This window comes from Athalia rosae, chromosome 7 (genome assembly GCF_917208135.1).
Source record: "Athalia rosae chromosome 7, iyAthRosa1.1, whole genome shotgun sequence".
Taxonomy (NCBI): Eukaryota; Metazoa; Arthropoda; class Insecta; order Hymenoptera; family Athaliidae; genus Athalia; species Athalia rosae.
The window spans coordinates 1951245-1972819 of record NC_064032.1 but is presented as its reverse complement, the minus strand read 5'-3'; the positions used below and the strand labels follow the sequence as shown (position 1 = coordinate 1972819).

The following is a 21575-nucleotide window of genomic DNA, read 5'->3' as shown; positions in this document are numbered from 1 at the left end:
TCCAAATTTGTACGTGGCTATTGAAATATTTTTTTATTTTTCGAAAAATTCAAGAGCTTCTGATGCACTGTATATTACTAAAATTTTGTCTTTCATTCACGAATATCAATTATCGATTAGGACGTGAAAGTTTCAGTTTCATTTCTCCCTAAACGATAGTGAATTCTTTTGTTCCCAAATTTAAATCTTCTTTTATTATCAAAGATGTGATGATCTCGGCTCTGCCGAATTGTGGAAATGAAATATCAGAAATACCTTATACCGAGAGAAAGGTCTTGATTATTTATAAAAATAGTAATCATAATAATAAGTAACAAATACATAATTACTCTCTGATACATTACCGTCTGCTTACAAGGACACGATAAAGTCAAATAGGTAATTTTACATTCAATTATTCCGAAGAATAAATTATCAATTTCAAATCTCATACATATTACATTCTACTATAGATCAGATAGAGATTGGCCTCTATTTTTAAGTTCATTTTCCAAATTATTTACATCTAACCCTGGTTTCCCTGGTTCAAAATTCATCAACAAAAAAAAAAAAAACATCAAGGAAACTCTGACTTAGCTTAATACTATAAAATACATTTGAACAAAGCTGTATTTGCATCGACTCACCAATGATTTTTACAACCAAGGATGCCACGAGGGATCCATTCTACAGAGATTATCATGGCTGTTTGCAGCCGCCACTAGAGTCCCAACTTTACTGTCGGTACCGTCGAAATTAGCAAGAGAATTTAGCCTCGTCACTATCGCGGTCACGGCTCTGGTAACCATTGTAATTAAAAGTTCACCTTTCATATCCGGTGGTGCTTGAGAAGCGTTTTCAGCATCCTCTTGTTTTTTGCTGTGATCAGCTATCACTTCATCGCGTAAGATGGCTCGGAGAATCGTATGCACTTTGAAGGACGGCTGCACCAAGCATCTAGCCGTTGCTATGGCGCTAGCGGTCAGAGGTCCGGATACTCCTGATGCGACACGAGGATGAAATTAGTTCCGATTTACTCAATCTTCCGTTAAATCTTCAATAAAAATTCTTACCGGTACTAGTGAGGAATTCCAGAATATTTGGAGTCAGTCGAAACGGAACTGGACGGTTCGCATCCAGCTCTCCGGAAGTATCGTCAACGTCAAATTTAAAGTACGCTACATTGATAAGTCCAGAATCTTGGTGCACGTACATCATATCTGGATTGAGTCGAGTCAAATGAAGGACGTACTCGGCAAAACAAGCTAACGACAGCTGCAGGGTGAACTGAAAACGGAGGAAATATTTCGTTCGGAGATACGCGCGATGAGGGTTGAATTGAAAAAAAATTTCATCTCATTTTTGCCATAACTAATATATGTATATACCATTTTTCTGAATGTCCAGTAATCCGTCGCCGCAGGAAACTTTTTGACAGCCCAATCACGCAACATAGTTCTGGCGACCATAGTGGTTTGTACTTCTTTAAGAATATCTCTAAGTACTTGATGGCTAGCTTGAGCCCCCCTGGCTTGTACGGTCGCAAGTCTGTCGTAATACCTTGCTATAGGAGCGTCATGTTCAATCCCAAGTTTTGTGCAGCCCTGTTTGTAAATGTCCAGAAGTGAAATAGACGCCGGGTTGTCCTCGACGAGTCGCATTTGCGGGGAAACTGCGATTACTCTGGGTACAGTAAAATGGAGAAAGCGTCGCGACGTCTCTTTCTGTTTGGCAAGATAATGATTGAGCATTCTAAGGAGTTGAAGAACACGTTCTTCTCGTCTTGCGTCGCCAAGGCCGGCGTCGTTCACTACCAGATAAGGATATAGCCGGCCGTTATGGCCACGTATTCGTAGACGTCTAGCCGCTGTATTATGACGTTGAACAACTTCTACTCGTGGCATGAACCGAGCGACCCGCACATAGTAATGGGAATGCTGAAATGTCAGATCTATGTTTCAAGTACCAGAATAAAACTTGCAATAAAATTCACTAGAACCGTACTTAATCATTTTAGCAATCTATCATAAAACGGAAGAGGTGGTACCTTGGGCAGTAAAAATTCGCCAGGCAATTCAACTTCCGCAGTTTTTAAGCTAAAGTTACTCAAGAATCTGCACTTTTCTTCTATCAGGAAGGACCTGAAATATAAGAATAATATTTCGAGTCATACCGATGTATGTAAAAATTAATAAAAGCTTTAGCTTTGACTCACTTCGGTAGTTGCTTTGTTTTTCCTTCCAGGATTTTTATCCATTTCTTTAATTTACTTATAAGATTGTGTAGCAGTCTAGCGCCAGGAACTGTGAAGTCAAAATCGCTTGTAAATTGCCCTTTCATTTTTTGAAAAACTGGATCTTGTACAGTCGCTTGCGCTCTGCGTGCCAAAGATTCAGAGGCTGCAGAGCCAAAGGTATTATTCACGTTTTGGGAAGATGATATGTTTTCTGTAAATAATATTACATTAAAAGGAAATGATTCATCAAAAGAGACCAATGGACTTTCGATGAGATGAAGAAAAAAGATTACCGATGCCGATTCCGAAAGTTGAGACTAGTTTCTTGACAAAATTCAAAGTATGCGGTGTTATCGTAGCCTCGCTGACGGCACCACGATTTTCAAAAGCTATCGCATAGCATTTTGCCAATCCCTGTCGCAGTTGTCTTAAAACTTCTTCGTACCAAGTTTCTCTAAACCAGACCATCTGTGAAGATTCAAAAAAAGTTCAATTGGATGGACGACTTCACAGACCTTCAGAGAAGTTGGAGATGGATAAGAATTCATTCATACCTGATCAACGATACCTTCCAAACTGGATAAAATTGTTGGATGAATATCCCTCTGCATATGCATTATTTTCGAGCACCTCCACATGGGCGGTGTTGCTCTGATAGGTCCGGTTTCTGGTGCACTTTGCTGTGGTGTACCTGCTCCGGTTGTACGCCCCTCGTTACCTTCGTGAGATTTTCCAGCAGCTAATTCAGCACTTTTATATCTTTCTCGTTGTTCAATTTTCAGCGTTAAATAGAGCGTTCTGATTGAAAAGTAAACAGCTTGTGGGAACATTCGTCCAACTTGACTCAGTAGGTTTAGAATAACGTTGCCCTCATGCCTTACAAGGCACATCAGTAGCTGAGGTATCCATGGTAGCCATTGTATCGGTGGTACGCCAACAGCGTATTTATCAACTGCTTCCATTAGCGAAAACTTATCATCGTCGTAGGTGAGTAACCAGAGGACTTTGGCAAGGTATTTTCTAGACTTGGATTCGTTCTGATGTCTACAAGCGTGGAGGAAGCAAGTTATTGCGCTGACACCGATTGAAATTTGCCTCGCATCACGAGTGAAAATGTGTTCGAGGTAATCCCCCCAAAGTGCCCAGGCCTTGACAAGTGTGTCATGTAGCTGAACTGCGGCCGAAAATGCTTTGTTCGCGTCATCTGATCGCCCTATTTGGGACAGGAGCATTCCCTTCAAAGCATAAAATTCTGCGGTCATTTCTTTGGTAAAATACTTGAGATTGGTTGACTCGATGACTTCCAGTCCTTCTTGAAGTTCATTTTTACCAGTAACGGAAGCCATTTGCAGGTAACACTTCACCTGCTGTCTTATTTTCTGGAAACAATCTACGATTGGGACACTGGGTATCGTGTATATTCTGGAAAGGGAGTCGAGACAGACTCCTGAGAGATTATGTTTCCTCGCTATCTTCCCAAAATGAATGATAGCCTGGGCTGAGGCGTGAACGCCGAGCATCGAATGATTCGTTGTCTGATCTTGTTGGGAATCGTAGTGACTCGAAATAAAAGTATAGTGATGCTGTCTCCAGGTGAATATGTCCGACCAATGACTGAGGTCATCGGCGATAACCGGAAGTCGATTTCTCCAGGTTTTCACTACCGCTTTCATGTCATGCAACGATGAACTTCTGCCGTGGAGAAGACCCTGATGAATTTGCATTGCCTCCTGTAATTCCATAATTTGTTGGGCCGCTTGCAGCAGAGGCAAATGAATATGACTAACGATATGTGGAAGTCGGCGCCATTCTCGCATGCACAATCCAGATGCTAGTTCAACGTATCTCTCAACCGCACCCAGATGCTGATCTTCGTTATGACAAATGGCCAAAAATCCACGATATAAATTCACCTTCCAAGCCATTTCTTTAGGGCAGTTGTGTTCTACTTGTGCGAGGGCTTCCTTCATCATAGACCAATTGGGTATACGCCAAGAACTTTCTAGAATGAGGAACGGATTTTTTTCCGCCTTTTTACTACCGTAGTCTAGTAGAAGATCCCACTGATTCAACTCCTTGGCGCATCTTATCCAGTGTTGATCCCAAAGTATCGCCTCTCTCTGTGTTTTGAACGGGGCCGGAGTAGTAATATAATCCTGTTTAAATTTCGTCATTGCGACATCGTAGGCACCTTGAGCCTGTTCAAAAAAGCCTTGCTGCTCTAAAGCGGTTGCCTGAAGTGTTTCTTTATAATGTGCATGCTTCTGCCAAAGTCCTGACCACATGTCTTCCTCGCACAGTAAGGAATACATGTCCGACAAAGAGTCTAATATTTCCGCATGTGGACTGTTGTCCGGTTCAAAATCGTAGCAATCTGATTCTCTCTTATTTTTAAACTGATTGTTACCATTGTCGAACGCCATTTGCTCCAAGCTCAGGGTCATCCTGTGCCATAAGTTATGAGACCGACCCAAATATTTCATCAGAGCCGGTCTGATGGGAACCGGAGGATCACAATGTGACATAGCTTCGACAAATGTCGCAATAGCACTGGGATGACAATCCTTCTGAATAACGTGGGTACCGCTACATATGAATGGGACCATCTCTGCAATCAAAGTGTTATGCTGATGTTCGTCGAGGATGCTCCATAATCGCGGAAAGGTGTCAAGCCAAACGCGTTCTGCTAAATTAGTATCCATGTGACATAGCTGAGCCGTTGCTACTAAGAGTTGTTCAGTTCTAATTTTTCTCGATTCTTCTAAGAATTCCCCTTGCTTGGCAATCGATTGCTGGAGAGTAGCTTTCCGGACGGATGTTATCTCTTCGCTAACCGAAGCTGGATCTACCGCGGATAAATCCATGTCCAAAATATCCTCCTTCACATCGTTTGTTTCATAAATATCCCGTGGTTCCTCCTTAACCGAGGTGTAGATGACGAAATTCTTATGCTCCTCGCTATCAGCCATGTTGATAACGGAAGTGATACTGGGCAGCAGCGTGTCCTGATTAGCCAGTTGCACTTGAGTCGTTGTACTGGCGGTGACTATGAGCAATTCTATGCACTGTTTTATCCAATAATGAGGTCCCATGGCGTCCCAACTTTGACTGCAAACGATGTACAATAATCTATCGTGGAGACGTCTCCTCATCGAGCCATCGAAGACTTGGAAAAACTTAGCTCTAATATGAGGTTGAATGCAACGTAGGCCAGATAAAAATGCTGGTTCTAATTTAGATGTCAATTCCGAAGCTTTCAATGTTTCATCTCGATAAACGTAATTAACAAGTTCCAGAAACTGCCCGTTGAGCTCAAGATCATCGGGAAATCTTTTTTCCACATACTGCATCATTTTTACCAATAATATCGACTTCTCCCGCAAACTCGGTGCTTGATTCATTGCGATGGGATTTTTATTCTTCATCCATTCCTCCAGCATCTTAGTTATGGCCTTCATGACTTTGATATCTTGGGTTTTTTCTATTAACCCAACAAGGATCGAGCCAACAAATGACTTCCTCATCTCAACTCCCATCACAACGACTCTATTCTTAACCAGATCTAAACTAAGTATCAGTAATTCACTACCTACAGGATTAGCCTCAGGCTGAGCAGGATGCAAATGATCTTTTGCCATTCTGTGCAAAACTTTCATAAACGGTGTTATGAGACGGTCGATATAACTCTGATTATTAGTACACGCTGCTTTCAGCATCATTAATGTACCAAACAAAGAACTTGGAGCGGCAGACGGGTTTTTATCGTATGCTGCAAGCCCATCAAATATAAATTTCCCCACTGTGGTGTACAGCGTATCAAGTTCTTCGTACTTGGAGGCAACGGTTGAAGACGTTGGCTCTGTAGGAAATATCGTCATGAGTCGTGACAACAGGCCATGAACTAATCGGATTACCTTTGTATTACTGCTAGCGATACAGGCGCCTAATCCTCGTTGCAGTGGCTTGCAGCTAGCTAATATTTGCTCCCTTTTCATAACTCCGAGTAAGAGCGTCATGAGTTCAAGAGCTGTGCAAATGTTCCCATAGTTGGGCTGCGGATTATCTACACTGGCAAAAACCTTGTCAAGCCATGCTAATTTAAGATCGTATGTTTGAGGCCACACGTCTGGTTTCAGTGCCATTTTCAGCAAAGTTACACATCGTCTTGACAGTTGTTCTCCAGGGTTGCCCGGTGTTGTAGTGGAATCGTTAACTTGGCAAGCTAATCGTAATAAAAAGTTTAAAACGGCATCGGCATGAGCACGCTCAATAGGCTTTGTAGCACCGGGTTCGATTTTCGGAGTAATTAACGGAATTGTAGCGGAGCTTGTTGTTGCCTGCACAGCGAGTCTCTTCGTACCCATCGCATCCTCGGTTGATGGCCGCTTTACAGCACCCGTCATTGTCCCCGTACCCCCTGTTTCAATATTTTCAGCCTCATCTTTTATCCTGTGCAATTCCCACTTGATTATGACCTCTGCCAATTCGACAGCTAGTCGCCTGTGTTCGATGGTAGCCGTGGGGCTGAAGCCCAGTCTTTGAATAGAGTTGACCATGTGCTGAACGAGGTGATGCCTAACTGGATAGTAGACTTTGTAGTGGCGAACGACTAGCTGCAATATGTGGAAAAGCTGTTGCATCGAATGACCTTCTTCGACAATTATCTTCTTAGTCCAATGCGTCAGCATTGTATTTCCATCTTCCATTCTGACAGGCATTGCCGGTGTTAGTATTTCAAGGGCCTGTCTAACGACGTTTCTAGCTTCAACTGCGTGCGCCTTAAGAAGGCTGTGGAAAACTTGAAGGACTATGCGTTTATGAATAGCAAACTTGGCTATTATATGACTCAGTAGTAGATGCCCGTGATATCTGGTAGCTGGGTCGACGCAATTTTTACCGAGAAGACAAGGCCAAGCAAAAGTCATCAGACGACGTAGTTTGTTCCCTTGCTTTTTATTAGTGACGTCATGGATGTGCTGGGAAGCTTGTTCGACGAGAAGGCATGAGAACTGAAGCAAAGAAATTCTCACGCAATCTGCAGATCCAAAGGGATTATCGGGATCGATAATTTTACTGATAAAAACCGAGACGACATTCTCCGGATTGTCCTGGTATGGCATAGGGGCACCACCCACGAGCGTCAGTCCTTCTCCACGTTCGAAACTGGTCGCAAAGCAAGGTATAATAATCAGCTGCAATACTTTAGCTTTCAATTCCTGTGACATATTATTCGTAGGAAAGTGTTCGACAAATCTGAAGAATGCGTTTCTTTTCCATTCCACGGTGTATTCCTGAGCAACAGTATTCTCCAAAAAGTCTCTGAGAAACTGAAAATCTGGAACGAATCTGTAGCAGGTCGCTCTCAGTAGTTGAAACAGGAGATCGATGTCGTTGGGTCGATGCCCGAAGTAATGCAAAAGTATTTTTACGATCAATTTCGGTTCTTTCCAATGGCAAAAATCGACACTGTCGACTTTTTTGTGAAGTGCTTGATAGTCGTCGTTGCACCAAATTTGTTTCAGAGCTGCCACGAGCTGACCTTGTGTAGAGAACCATTGGTCGTCAAATTTAATGAGAACTGAGATTATTCTGATTGCTTGGTGCTGCAATTCACTTTTATCCACTGATGTAAGATTCGAACTTGTTTGCGAGTGAGCAAGTAACATCGTTGTTAGTCTTGCTGTGCTGTTGCGGAGAACATCTCTGAACGGTTTTCCATCTTTATGTTTTATCAAAAATTCCAGATATCTGCTCCACTGCTGATCTCTTATATTATTGTCATGTAAAAATAGATTTAAAGTTTCAGCAGGGTACCTTAGCAAGAACTTCATCAATGGAACCCTGAACGGGCTGGATGCCTCAACCAAAAGTGATTTTTCTGTCTGTAGTACGAGCCTACAGAGAACGTCTATAAACTTAGGGCTGGCTGCAGGTATCTGGTGGAATATTCCAATAATGATAGCAATTTTTTGTTCACTTTCACCAGACTTCGAAACTCCCTTACGCGCTTGAATAGCATTTTCCAATAGCTTTTTAAGATGTTGCAGAAGTTGTTCGCAAAGTGTGATACTGAAAGTGCTCGGAAAGAGTTGTGTCAAATAAGATAATCGCTTGACACAATTTGGGCTGAGATTTCTATGGTCTCCAAGGGTCAGGAGCATCGGACGCATTATGGCGTGTACAGATTCCATATCGATTTGGAATCCAGCGATGAATTTTTTCATGCACTCAAACGCAGCCTCCTGTAACTCCGAGTTAGGTTTTTCCAACGCTTTATATAATACGCCGAATATTTTCTCACGACAAGCGACCACGTAATGACAAGCTGCGAGCGCTCGCAACGCCGATTTTCTCAACGGAATTAAATTCGACACCGATTTATAACAAGGCAATTTGTTCAAATTGGCATCTTCGGCTTCGCTCAATGCTAAAAGTTCTTGGAAAAATACCTTGTGTTCCATCACGGTGAGATCAATGGTAAATAACCTTGGCTCCAGCGTAGTGCAAAATGTGTTTCCGTCCATCAGTCCGATCTGTGCATTGGCTGGTTGATGCCGAAGAAGGTGTTTCTTTGGTGGAATCATGTCTGCAAGTACCTCTTTGTGAGGTTCCATAACTTCCGTTACAGTTTTATTTTGTATTTCTCCAAGAAGACGAAGCGATGCCATGGCCTGTTCGCGGACCATAGTGTGAGGGGACGTAACTTGCCTAACTAACTCATGAGTAACTTCGTAGAGGCTCTTATTCTGTGCCTCGGTCAGATCCGTATTTCCGTCCTTGATTCCAGGGCTTGCACATACTCGTAACATCTTCTCCAGGTTTCCTTTGGCCATATCTATAGCCCCGTTGGATACTTCTCCGGTCAGATCCATCATAACAAACATGAGCGCCTTGAGGAAGACGAATAAATGATCGAGGACCCATTTGGTGGCCATTCTTTCATACAAGAACTTTATGGCGATGCAGCCACCTAACTTGGCGTACCAAGCACGTTCGTAACAGAGCGAGCACATCCTTTCCGCAAGATATTCCATGAGGGGCAATTGGCAGGCCCGTTCTCTCGAGCCCAGGATAGTCGTAGCAGTTTCCAGTATGAGAACAAGCGCCAAGTTTCCTGGTTTACACAGTTCCTTTTCCTCGTGTCCCATGATAACTGCCAGAGCATCGATTAACACAAGTGGATCGAGTCCTTGCAGCCGAATTTGTTTTCCAGTAACACAAAACGGACCGGCTTGTTGAGCGATAGCAACCATAGTATAATGTCTTACCAAAGCTACCATATTTCCCAGAACGGAATGTCGTAGTTCCTTGATAGCCGCGGCAACGAAGAGTCCTGTAAGTGCGGTTTGATGAACGTTTCTCGCGACGGTATCGGTGCATTTGTAGCGGGGACCTTGTTGCCGAGGTATTTTTCCTTCCTTGAAACGAGGATGCATAAAAAGTTTGTAGAGCGTTAGTTTGTCGTCATCGAGTTTAAGAGACGCGGCGAGATAACATCTGATAACTTCCCAGCATTGTCTGCGATAGAATGGGTCTGTTGTATTAGATTTGAGAGCAGCAAAGGCGGTTTCTATCACCTTTTCAACTGGAAAATCTATCGGCTTTGCCGGTTCGTGGAAATAGGCAACTACCGCGGGTGAATTCGTCTCCCGGTCATTGTACTCAAGTTTCTGCGGTTCTATCATCATCTTTCTATTTCCTCCGCCGAATTTTCCGAGAACTCTGAACGCAACGTGCGCTACTTGATCCGTAGGATTCCTCAAGGTTCTCCACAACGCCTGCATGAGATCAGCTCTGACGGGCTGAATATGTTCGTACAAAAAGTCTGGCTGTAGATTATCCACACAGAGTTCCAAAGTTCGGAGACCCTGACTGACCAGGGTATGGCTTCCATTCAACGCTGAAACCAGGGGATCCATCAGCATGGGAAGATACGGTAGTAGAGAGCTGAGACGTACTGGAACCGTCAGGCAAAGTTCAACGAATAAATCTTTCATATGCTGTTTATGTAGCCCAGATTGAAGTCTATTCAGTCCTTCCAGCAGATTAGGTAGCAGTGGGAGGAACTCTTGATACAATAAATCGTGTGAACCGCCGCCGATTGAACGGAAAAGCGCCCTGAGTAGTAGAAAATAGTTGTAAGGTTCCTTTGCAGACATGGCAAGCTCCATGGATCGGTTGACTATTTGGTGAAGATGGGGACGAAGCATGTGTTCATTTTCGGCAGGAAATAAAGATACGCTGCCAAATACCAGTTTAAATAATCGGAGGTAAAGATTGCTCCTCTCAACATTAGACCCCATGTCGTCCATCCTCTCCAAAAGATATTCTACGAGGACCGTAGCGAATATGGGTGACGTTGTCGGATTGGCCAGGAAAGAATTCCCAACAATTTGAAGAGCACAATTTTTAAATATTCTTTCTACCATGTAATCTATAGTTGTAGAAAATATTTCTTGAAAAGTCTGAGGGTTCATCATAGAAAAAACTCCACTGAAGTGCTCCAATACCTCTTTCTCTTCTTTGGTTCTCACTGTTTGGGGCTGTGCAGGTCTTCCCGGTTGAGCGATAGCACCGGCAGCTGGAGGTCCGATCGTGTAAATATCCAGAGCTTGCAAGGCCCATTTAACAAGCCTGATAAACACGAGCGTTTCTTTAGGTTGAAATTGTTTCGACTGTATAACTTCTCCTGATTTACAATTTGCGCATCCCCAAGTAATCGTCTTCACTCCGCAGACCAGTGTCTTGACGAGGCTTCTGTAATCGGCGACGTTATAATTCATTGCCTGGGATGCCGGGAATCCGAACTTTGATTTTCCACTGTCTTTATCGTCATTTAAATCGACGACCGCCTGTTTATTATCCTCCGTTTTTGCCTCAGTACCCGCGCCTTGTAGCTGCTTAGTCTTCCCGATTAAAACAGGCATCTGAAGTTTCGTTATAGTTTTAAATTTCAGCACAAAAACTTCTAGCATTCTCATGAGAAGTTCCCGTCCCTGGTTACTATTTTCAGCATCAGATCTCTGCCTTATGCATTCGACAAGATTTAATAACAACTTGCATGACATCGTCTGTATCGTTGTGGGTAGGCTCTGATCGTGAACATTTTTGCTGAACAGATGAACAGCCCTTGCCAAGTCGCTGAGTGGAAGAAGCTGCCTTACGTGATGAACGAGGTCAGCTAGAGTAGAATAAGCAAGCGGCCTAAGAGATTCGTGAGTCGTCCAGCCATGACCCAAAAGAACCTCTTCGTCGAAGAGTCGTTCCATGTGCGGAACAAATTTATTTCTTAAATCAGTGGCAAGTATATGTCTGGCGGCGATGAGCAGTTCTTTACGTAGGTGGGCGACCTCCATAGGGCATAAGGTTAAAAGACCTAACATCCCTTTTACCATCATGGCGCTGTGCTGGGATACGACATCCTGATAAATCCTTATTATATACGCAAGAAACGATAGGGTCTTTATTTGCGCCCCCATGAAATCAACGAACACTTCCTTGTTGAAACCTGGCGATGCCCTGTGCTGCGGACTAGGCTGAAGCGTGATCGTCGTCATAATTAACGGTATGAAATCCGAAACATCCTGATGAACGTTTTGCTTGTAAATTTGGTACATTAACACTACGATTATTGGCAACTCTTGTAGAACTTTCAGTGATAACACTGCTTTCGGGATCAAATTATACTAGAAAAAAAAACGAAGGGAAAAGAAAAAGTTATTGATCGAGATAGCTGTAGATATCTACTATACTTTTTAGTACATGTAAGTGGAATACTCACGGTGACAACAGTGCCATCGGCAGCTTTTTTCTCACTTTGAATAGCTGTTATGGTAAACGTTTCTGTCAGTAGACCGTCTACATTTATTTCAGACAAATCTTTAACCCTTAGGGCTGGTCTAGGCTCGAATATCTTTGGTAAATGTTTGGGAAGTTCGCTGTAGATTGATTTAACGAATTGCAAGAAATGTTGAATCTGTGGAGAGGCAATTGATTTATCTTTTTAAATTGACAATAAGTTTTTGGGTAACGATAAATAATTAATAAATCGACGACGATTACCTCGGGATTAAACGTGGGTCTGTACTGTTTATGGAGCTCAATAATAATCCTCAGGCAAACTAGTATGTTCTCTTCATTTTCCGTTTCAAGAAGTTTGAGCATCAAGCTCAAAATCTGTTTGACGTAGGGCCTAAGATACTCGTTGGTAGGTAGTCTGTGTATCATTTCTAAAATGAGCTTACGCACTTGTTGGATATTATATTCCGATATAAAATGTGGTTCTCCATCTTGGAGGATCTTCAAAAATATTTTCATCAAGTGATCCAGGAATGCCGGGTACTGGGCAGAGCACATGATGACCTAGATAGCCCGAGTGAAAATCAATCGATGAATTAATGAACAGAATCACTTTTTAAACGCGCATATTTACCTCAAAATTTTCTGAAAGTTCCTGAGCTGCCTTTAGCTTAAGTTCATCTTTGGATCCCGGATCGGCCAACATGGTGACGTACGACCGGTAGGTATTCATCTGAGTAAGTGGGTCCGGTGGAGCCATGGTAAAAAATTTCTTTGAGCTCTTCGATTACAAAATGTTAATTGTCAGGAAAGGATGCATTTCTGAAACAAGATTAATTACTCATTCCATCGGCGAACCCGTCCAAAATTATTTTATCAAATTCTCTCAGATACCGTTATTGGATTATCATATTCTATCAGCACTCAAATTCCCATCAATTTCAATATGAAAAGACATGAATCGCTATCAGTATTTTTTTCAAACCACAGATTACGTCGTAGTAGTGAAATCAATTAATTTCAGGGGGATACCGTGCGGACACAGATATAAAACTACAAACAATCCTTGACAACGGTATTGCAGGTACGAAATTCTGCGGAGAATTTCGACAGTCTTTGTTCTGAAAGAGAACTAAACAGAACGTGTCTCTTTGCAGTCGAGGCTCAGTTTTAACTCGGTCAAAAAATTAGAACAAACAAAAAGACCAACATAAATAGTTGATACATTTTTGGAGATCATAGAATATCAGGGAGAATATCACGGCGATGTTCAGGTTGGCGTTAAGGCCTGATAATTTTATTAAAATTATAAAAGTGTGAAAATAAATCGCACGTGAGTATCCGAGCGCTAAATTCTAACGATCATATTGTAATCAAGACTGTGAGAAAAAATAAAAGGGTGGAAAAATGGACGAGAAAACGATCGACTCAATTTTTTCGGGATCTTTGAAATCCCTGCCCCCCGTGAGTTCCAAAATTGTGAGAATATTCACCAGTTCAACATTCACAGGTAGAAAAAAAAAAAACGAAAATAAAGAATACCATTTACCGGAATGATGACTTTTCGGAAATTTTATTCTACCTTAATTTCAGATACGACAATGGAAAGAAATACTTTAATGGCTCAATGTTATCCGAAACTAAAAGATTACTGCAGAGAAAAACACGGTTTGGAATTTCAGGTGAAAACGAATCTGTGAAATTCTATTGAAAAAATTCCAGCAAATTTATCACATATGTATTTTCATGCATAGCTTCTCGAATTCCTGACACAGTAACACACCCCACGTGGTATATAATTCGACCATTTGACCTACACCAAAACTTGAAATTGATTTTACCTGGTACCAGTCGCCAAACGGCACACGATATAATCAGACCTAGATAACCCGCTGAAATTTCTATCTATACATGAATCAAAAAAGTGGGGAAGAAATAAGAACAAAAAAAACATTTCCCTCACTATTTTCAGGTTGTAGACATGAGATGGGGAGTAAGGGATGAAGCAACCGACGATCACATGACTACGGAATTGTGCATGAGGGAAATTGAGAATTGCCAACGTCTTTCTATGGGACCCAATTTCGTGGTAGGATTTTTTTTTCAGATCCAATATTGACTCTCGTTAATCACAGCTAACTTTTCCTGCTTTTTTGATTCCTTGTTTTTTCCCAACAGGTTTTCTTAGGGCAGAAATATGGGTATCGTCCTATTCCGACGTATGTTTTGAGTTCGGAACTTGAAATGTTAAGAACGGAATTGGAGAGCCAAGGAATGGACGTTATCGTGCTGGATACTTGGTATAAAAAAGACAGCAATGCTGTGCCACCTACTAGCGTGTTGCAGCCGATATCATCGATCTTAAAAAACTTCAACAACAAAGTAAGAAAGAATATTTTAGGGTCAGATTTTTCTGGAACGTGAATCAAAAATTTATAATCGTATTTTTCGGTGTTACACAGAGAATCCCAAAACTGCAACAAGAAGATCAAGCTATCTGGTGGGACACGATGACAAAAATGCAAAAACTGTTCAGAAAGGGTGCACAATCTTTGTACAATTCTGGAAAATTCGACAAGGACACTATGCATAATTATTTTATGTCAGGTGGGTATAATTTTCGGCAGCTCTGATTAATTGCGAATCCTACGATTATATTTATTCGATTAATCATAATTCAGTTACCGAAAGAGAGGTGATAAACGGTATTCTGAACGTAAAAAACACGAAGAATCATTGCCTGGCCTACGTCAGATACATAAACAACATAAATCTTCAAAATCTACGAAAAGCTGGACTTTTTCTCGACATTTTAAACCGAAGTTTAGACAACGAAGCTTCAAGACTACTCGCCGATCTCAGGGACGAACGATTACCGAATAAAATCGAGAGCGTTAACTTACAGAGGTGAGGAAAAAGGCAATCATAATTTCCGCGTTTCGAAAATAACTCGAGTTTTTAAACTTCAGGTATACCGTCGAATGGATCGGGCGAGAGGGTTTGGATCCTGAAACTCACGGCGCGTATCTACAGCATTTTCTGACACACTTTTACAGAAATATGGTAAAACTGGTCGATCGAGCTATGCGAAAAGAAGATAGTTCGGCACAGGGTCAAATAATAACAGAAATATTGCAGCATCTTCACGCCTGCAATAATTCCGTGAAGGTAAAAATTGTAAAAAGAAAACGAAAGATAGAAATCGATACTTTACTTTAATCCTTTACCCCCCCTAAGGTATTTTACGGCAGAGAAGACACTCTGGAAAGAATAAAAGCCTACATGCTGGACGAGGGCGAAAAACCGTTGGTTTTATACGGCGAGGGTGGTTGCGGAAAAACTTCACTTTTAGCAAAAAGTGCGGGTTTGACTCACACGACTTGGTTGGCTGGTAAAAAACCCATAAGTATAATAAGATTCCTCGGTACAACACCGGACAGCAGTGCCTTGACTCCAACACTAATTTCCATTTGTCAACAGGTAAAAAGATCACCTTTCGAAATTATTCTTATTTTCTGCATGAAAAAAAAATAAATCAATTTCCAGATTTCTTACAACTTTATGCTACCGTTCGAGGATATTCCGGATGATCTTGTACCATTGACAGCGCATTTCAAGCATCTTTTGACACTCGCGAGTCCCGAACAACCGATTTTATTATTTTTAGACAGTGTCGATCAGTTGACGGGAACCCAAGGGAATAAACTGTCGTGGCTACCGACCAGACTGCCCCACAATTGCAAGGTAAATTTTCTTTTGATTTGAGATGGGATATTGAAAATCAAAAAAAATATACGCCTCGTAATATCGTCAGATGATCCTTTCCTGCGCGGCGGAGGAAACGAATCCAACGATATCAAGGGATTATCATTTATTACGTCGTATGATCGATACGGAAGAAAGTTTTATAGAAGTTACAGCGCTGGGCGAAGACCTTGCGATGGACGTTATAAGGTGATCTTTTTTCTGTTCGACTCAACGTTTCGAAATTACATGATTTCTCGTTTTTTAGAATGTGGATGAAAACCGCGCACCGTGATTTGAACAACTATCAATGGCGACTTGTAGCGAACGCCATAGCGAAATGTTCGCTTCCAATATTCGTGAAACTTGTATTCGCTGAAATTTGTCGATGGCGTAGCTACACAAAACCGGCGGATACACATCTGGCGAGTACAGTAATGGACAGCATAATGATGTTATTTGAGAGAATTGAAAAACAGCACGGTAGAATTCTCGTATTTCATGCACTGGCGTATATAACGGCGGCGAAATCGGGCCTCTCCGAATCAGAACTTGAGGATTTAATCTCACTCGACGACAAAGTATTGGACGACGTTTATCAATACCATTTACCACCCGTGAGAAGAATACCGCCGCTTTTATGGACGAGAATAAGAAACGATCTTCCGAACTATCTTAGCGAACGAGAAGCCGATGGAGTTAGCGTGATGAATTGGTACCACAGACAATTTAGAGATACAGCTAAGGAGAGATATTTCAAAAATATGAACATGGCCATGTATTTTCACTCGATGATCGCAGATTATTACCTCGGTATTTGGGGCGGTGGTAAACCAAAACCTTTCAAGTACACCGAAATTCAAAGACACAGGTATGCATTTTCGCTGTTATAATTTTAAGGACGATCGGTGCGACCTATGGAAATAAATTCCAGGTTCAATCTCACGGATAAGGAAGGTATCGCCGATCGGAAGGTCCCCGAACAACCCCTCGCGTTTTATTCAAAAGAAGGAAAACTTTCCAGATACAACCTTAGAAAGGTAGAATTAAATTCGAATTTTAGTCTTTTCATTCTACGATCAACAAATTTTTCTCACCATTTCAGTTCGGAGAACTTCCTTACCACCTAGTCAGAGCTCGTAGATTCAAGGACTTGTTCGAAAATGTCCTCTTCAACTACGAATGGCTCCACGCAAAGCTTAGCTCATGTCCTCTGCAAGCGGTTCTATCAGATTTCGAAGACGCTTGCAATAATATCGACGATCAGAACCTAGTGAGGTATTCATCAAAGATCGACAAAACTATATATCATTATATCACCTTTCATCCATCATTATTTGTTTCCCGATTGAATTTAGAGAGCTAATGCTGGTCGCTGATGCCCTTCGACTCGGTGGAGCGATACTTGGGAACCATCCCGACATGTTGGCCCCTCAACTAGTGGGTCGTTTGTTGCCGGAAATAGGAGGTAACGTGAATGTCAGGATGTTACTAATGGCCTGCGACAAAGACGGGGCGAAAAATTGCGCCCTACTTCCTCTTTACCATTGTCTACACACCCCCGGTGGGCCGCTCAAGGTGCGAACGCTGTAAAAATCAAATCTTTAAGACTCAAAATTTCAAGGGCAAAAATTGTATGTATACATATTTTTTCTTTTTCCTAATTCATTTTCAAGTACTCTCTGGAAGGGCATCAGTTCGCGGTATTCGGTTTTTGCTTGACGTCAGATTTTCGTTACATAGTTTCGATATCGAACAGATTTATAACGTGGGATTTGAGCACGAGCGATATGACGAGGGATGTCAACCCCGGAATCGAAGGGATAATGCAACAGCTGGTACTCAGTCCCGATAACAGATACGCTGCTGCTTATACGAACAATAATCAGGTGTGTGATAAATAAAAGAAGAAAAAAAATAGGAATTTTTCGAATTAACTTGTAATTGTGTTTTTTAAAAGATCGTTGTTCTAAATACTTTGACGAGTGAGTTCGTGACGATAAGTAACCCTTTACCGAACGACCAGCCGGTCTACGGAACGCATTTGATGAACCAGTACGTTTTTATTTACGGAAAAATGGGATGGTGCAAGTTTGATTTGAGGGGAAATTTACTGAGTAATCACACGACCCCCGAAGATTCAAATCAATGGCCGATACTACGTGAGAAGATTTTTTCAACTATCAAATATCCTGCAGACTATTGAGAAAGGAGACTCGAAAGCTTGTATTAAATAATATTTTTTCGACAGATCTGGAGTACTCGACTTTAGACGAATACAGAATAATATTCTGGTCGGGGAACTTAGAGGATTCCGCGATGCTACTGCACTCCTATCGTCCCAAGGGAGCCTTGGATCCTTTCGGATTTCACAGGTAATTTAAATCCGCGTCAATTTCTAGGGGTTGATTTTTTAAACTAACAACGTTTTGATCCACAGCGCTATGGTGATGACTAATGATAAGAACACGCTCTACGCTTGTACGACAAAGAATGATTTTAGAGTGACAAAATACATCTGCGAAGATAGTTCGTCGTACTGGGAAAAAGCTTTGGAAATGCCCAGAGCACACAACGACGATGTCGAATATCTCCTGCAATTGAAACTGGACCGCGACGAGGAGACTCTTTTGGCTACATCGGGCAATGGTTTTGTCGTGTGGTTTTTGGAGAGTAAAAGTGATGCGATTGTTCTAATGCTACCGAATGGTATAAGGAATATTAGTACAAGAATGATGTGTTCTAATTCAATTATGATCAGCGGTACGAAAAACTACGCGGTAGCAGGAGTGAGAAAAAACCTTTATGTTTGGAGTCTGGAAACTTCAGCATTGGTCAAAGTCCTCGACGCACACTTTGCCAGGATCATTCAACTCGAGCCATTAACTATCGGTAATTGGAATAGCGTTATCACATCCAGTATCGATAGAAGTGTGAAAGTATGGAATATCAACAATATATTTGAACAAGTTCATGTAATCGACAGACATGAGCTACAGATAGACTCGATCAGGTACAAAATTTAATTCTGTGTCAAGGTAACCGGATAAAACTGAATAATGACAACCTATTCTATATTGCTCTTACAGTTTGGCTGAGCACTGCAATCTAGCAGCAACGGTAACAAGAGGATGTGTCGGAGTTTGGAATTTACAGTCGGGTCGGTTGATTTCCAAATTAGCGGATAGCCCTCTGGGAGCAATAGTAACACATGCTTGCGTTACCCACAATGGAAAGTACGTTCAGATAAGAATCCTCAAGTTTAACACAGGCCGGTGACATCTGCTTAAAATTCTAGGTATATCATCTCTACCGAGTCTGGCAATGTACTCATATGGAACAGAATAACTGAGCAGGTGCTCTTTAAAGAAGAACAACCAGGCGTTAGACAACTGACACTCATTCCAGATACGAATAAATTTCTCGCGGTTTCAAGACCTAGCAACCCCCCAGGAGTGGAAAGTGTTAGAACAACAGCAACTCTTGTTGTAAGGAGTATTCCGGGTGAGTTGATAATATCAATGCCAAATTCGATCGAGTTCTACCAAACAGTTAATTTAATTTTTTACGCACTCCTAGATGGGAGAACGATGTTCTCTTTGGAATATCCGGTCAAAAGTCATACCGGAGTACCATTTAGACAAGCTGTCTTTACCTCTGACGGAGCACATTTGGTTGTGCCTGCGGCAGACAAGGGGAATCGGGACTGCGTGATAGTTTATAATGCAAAAACAGGAGTCCTGATTAACAGGATACCAATAAAAATTCCAGGATTGAAGGTACGATTCTGAGTCTGATGAATTTTTAAATTTACTATCATGAAATTTACCGAGTGAATTCTACAGGACATCACAACCCTGGTGCCCATGCCACACCGAGCACATTGGGTAGGTATAATTGGTTCTGATAAGGGCAGTATCATGGATATCAATAAAAAGAAGATTATAAGAACTGTGCCAAAGTGGAGCGGAAGCATAAGTAAGGATGGTAAACACACTTTGTATGCTCCGAGCAGGTAATTAGTTCAAGAATAATGTCTAAAATATTCAAGGTGACAATCATTCTTACGGTCAACTTTTTTCCACAGAGGTGGCTTGGATCTTATAGAATTAAAAAAGGGAACGACAGTAAAGACTTACATCCCTAAAGTTGCGGAGGGTGTTTTCACAGTGATTTCTATGTTTAATCGAACAGATGAGTATGTTCTTTATTATCACAGTGGGCGTAAGACTATCAGAGTTTTCAGGTAAGATTCTAGAAGCTGACTTTTAATTTCTGTCTAACCTGGTTATCAACTGCTAGAATATTTCTCACACAGATCATCGGACTGCGAAATGATAGCAAACTACCGCGTTCAAGCTGAGCTGACTGCAATTGACAGCACTTATGATGGCAACAGTATAGTTTTGGGAACGGTTGACGGGTGTGTTTCAGTGCTGGCTATTGCTGACCCTCAAAAACCAGAAATGAAGGACTTTCTATCTAATCTACCATCGAGAGACGAACAGGTAAGAACCGAATAAATAGAATAAGAGTGAAAAAGAGACGAAGGAAACAGAGACTTAGATTACGAGCTCGGCTTCTAGGTTATAAGTTAATGATCGCAGATTTGTTCTATTTCGTCTATTAAAAAGAGTAATTTCTACAGGCTCCCATTGCGTATTTTTAACGCAGCTTTATAGTACTGTCGAAGTATTAATAAGTAAATTTTAGAGCGAAATAATAACAGAAAATATCGGCCTAACCTTGTCAGTTGACGTGCGATTTCTTCCTTCCTTTTTGATCGAAGTTATTTCGTATCACAAAACTACACATGTCTAGTTTTTCCAATAGATTTTCAGGCACTTGTCACATGATTGAATTTTATCATAAAAGATAAACGTTTATTAAAAAATTTAAGTTAATTTTCGTTTAACGAACTGCACCAAGAACACATCGCACACCTGCTGACAGGCGTCTACTCTGGTCTACTCCTCGACCAACGATATCTCGACTCGCGAATAAAAATTTCATCATTCGAGATATCGAGTGTTATAGCGACTTCGAAGTGCGCGCAAAGATTTGAAACGCGAATAATTCTCGGAATAATCTGTGTGTACTTATCTTTATTTTTAGTGGAAGAAAAAAATGGAAAAACAGCGTGCAGCTACGAAGTTTAAAGCTGCAGCTAGAATCGCTCGAGTCACTCACGATCTGGTTCACATAGTTCGCCAGAATAACGCTTTCGTCGAAGGAAGTAATGAGATTTCAGAGGAAGAACCTGAGTAAAAAGCATTCCTATTCCAAATATTATAGAACCTATCAGTACCCGCATACCAATATTTAAAATAAATGTTTTTCAATTATTCATCTAAACAACAATTTTCCGAAACGACATGAGGCTTGGAATATCAGTAAATGGGAAAGAGCGAGTATAATCTTTGTTGTAATACGGAATTTATATTAAATTTATTTCTGTCTTTTAGCGAATGAATTTTATAATATTTCTCTTTTTGTTTTATTATTATATCTCCCCTTCTCTTTTTCACCCTTAATCTTTAATCTTTCAACATCTATCCTTCGCCCTTCGCCTCAGCTATTCGCATTTAAACGACGAAGACGACGGCGCAAAACCAAACATACCAACAACTTAATCGCAGGTGTGACTACGGTGGGCAATAATGTTGGAATAGAAAACCAAAAAAATTTTTTCAAAAAACACGCAAATTACGCGCGTTTTAACGCACAAGAAACCATATTTAAAAAGATACTTATGTCCTCAAGTTTTATGTAACGACGCTATATTCTCTTTTATCTTTTTTTTTTAATAATGTTGTAC

At 41.2% G+C, this 21575-nt stretch overlaps 2 protein-coding genes across 2 annotated transcripts; one reads left to right on the top strand and one right to left on the bottom strand.

The window, feature by feature from the left end:
* Window positions 1-10: 10 nt before the first annotated feature.
* LOC105689224 (transformation/transcription domain-associated protein) lies at window positions 11-20836 on the bottom strand. Its single transcript, XM_012406083.3, has 11 exons — window positions 20503-20836; window positions 12648-12835; window positions 12278-12577; window positions 11997-12191; window positions 2770-11901; window positions 2509-2683; window positions 2195-2426; window positions 2027-2120; window positions 1368-1916; window positions 1053-1266; window positions 11-979 (listed from the first exon to the last, which is right to left on the bottom strand). The coding sequence occupies exons 2-11, from the start codon at window positions 12771-12773 to the stop codon at window positions 636-638; spliced, it is 11361 nt and encodes a 3786-aa protein (XP_012261506.2). The 5' UTR covers window positions 12774-12835; window positions 20503-20836; the 3' UTR covers window positions 11-635.
* LOC105689225 (NACHT and WD repeat domain-containing protein 2) lies at window positions 13150-21421 on the top strand. The gene is made up of 25 exons (XM_020854183.2): window positions 13150-13523; window positions 13607-13695; window positions 13986-14102; window positions 14192-14395; window positions 14476-14620; window positions 14695-14920; window positions 14983-15181; window positions 15251-15493; window positions 15560-15757; window positions 15828-15967; window positions 16026-16628; window positions 16692-16797; window positions 16863-17035; window positions 17116-17335; window positions 17434-17646; window positions 17718-17919; window positions 18009-18132; window positions 18198-18770; window positions 18847-18993; window positions 19056-19261; window positions 19337-19536; window positions 19603-19772; window positions 19845-20003; window positions 20076-20265; window positions 20873-21421. The coding sequence occupies exons 1-25, from the start codon at window positions 13421-13423 to the stop codon at window positions 21023-21025; spliced, it is 5103 nt and encodes a 1700-aa protein (XP_020709842.2). The 5' UTR covers window positions 13150-13420; the 3' UTR covers window positions 21026-21421.
* Window positions 21422-21575: the final 154 nt, after the last annotated feature.

Coding starts and splice junctions, on each gene's coding strand:
- LOC105689224 (XM_012406083.3), bottom strand. CDS start 12,773: ATGGCTCCACCGGACCCACTTACTCAGATGAATACCTACCGGTCGTAC. Junction 12,578..12,647: donor AACTTTCAGAAAATTTTGAG/GTAAATATGCGC, acceptor CGGGCTATCTAG/GTCATCATGTGCTCTGCCCA. Junction 12,192..12,277: donor GACCCACGTTTAATCCCGAG/GTAATCGTCGTC, acceptor GCCTCTCCACAG/ATTCAACATTTCTTGCAATT.
- LOC105689225 (XM_020854183.2), top strand. CDS start 13,421: ATGGACGAGAAAACGATCGACTCAATTTTTTCGGGATCTTTGAAATCC. Junction 15,968..16,025: donor CTTGCGATGGACGTTATAAG/GTGATCTTTTTT, acceptor CTCGTTTTTTAG/AATGTGGATGAAAACCGCGC. Junction 17,036..17,115: donor GACGATCAGAACCTAGTGAG/GTATTCATCAAA, acceptor GATTGAATTTAG/AGAGCTAATGCTGGTCGCTG.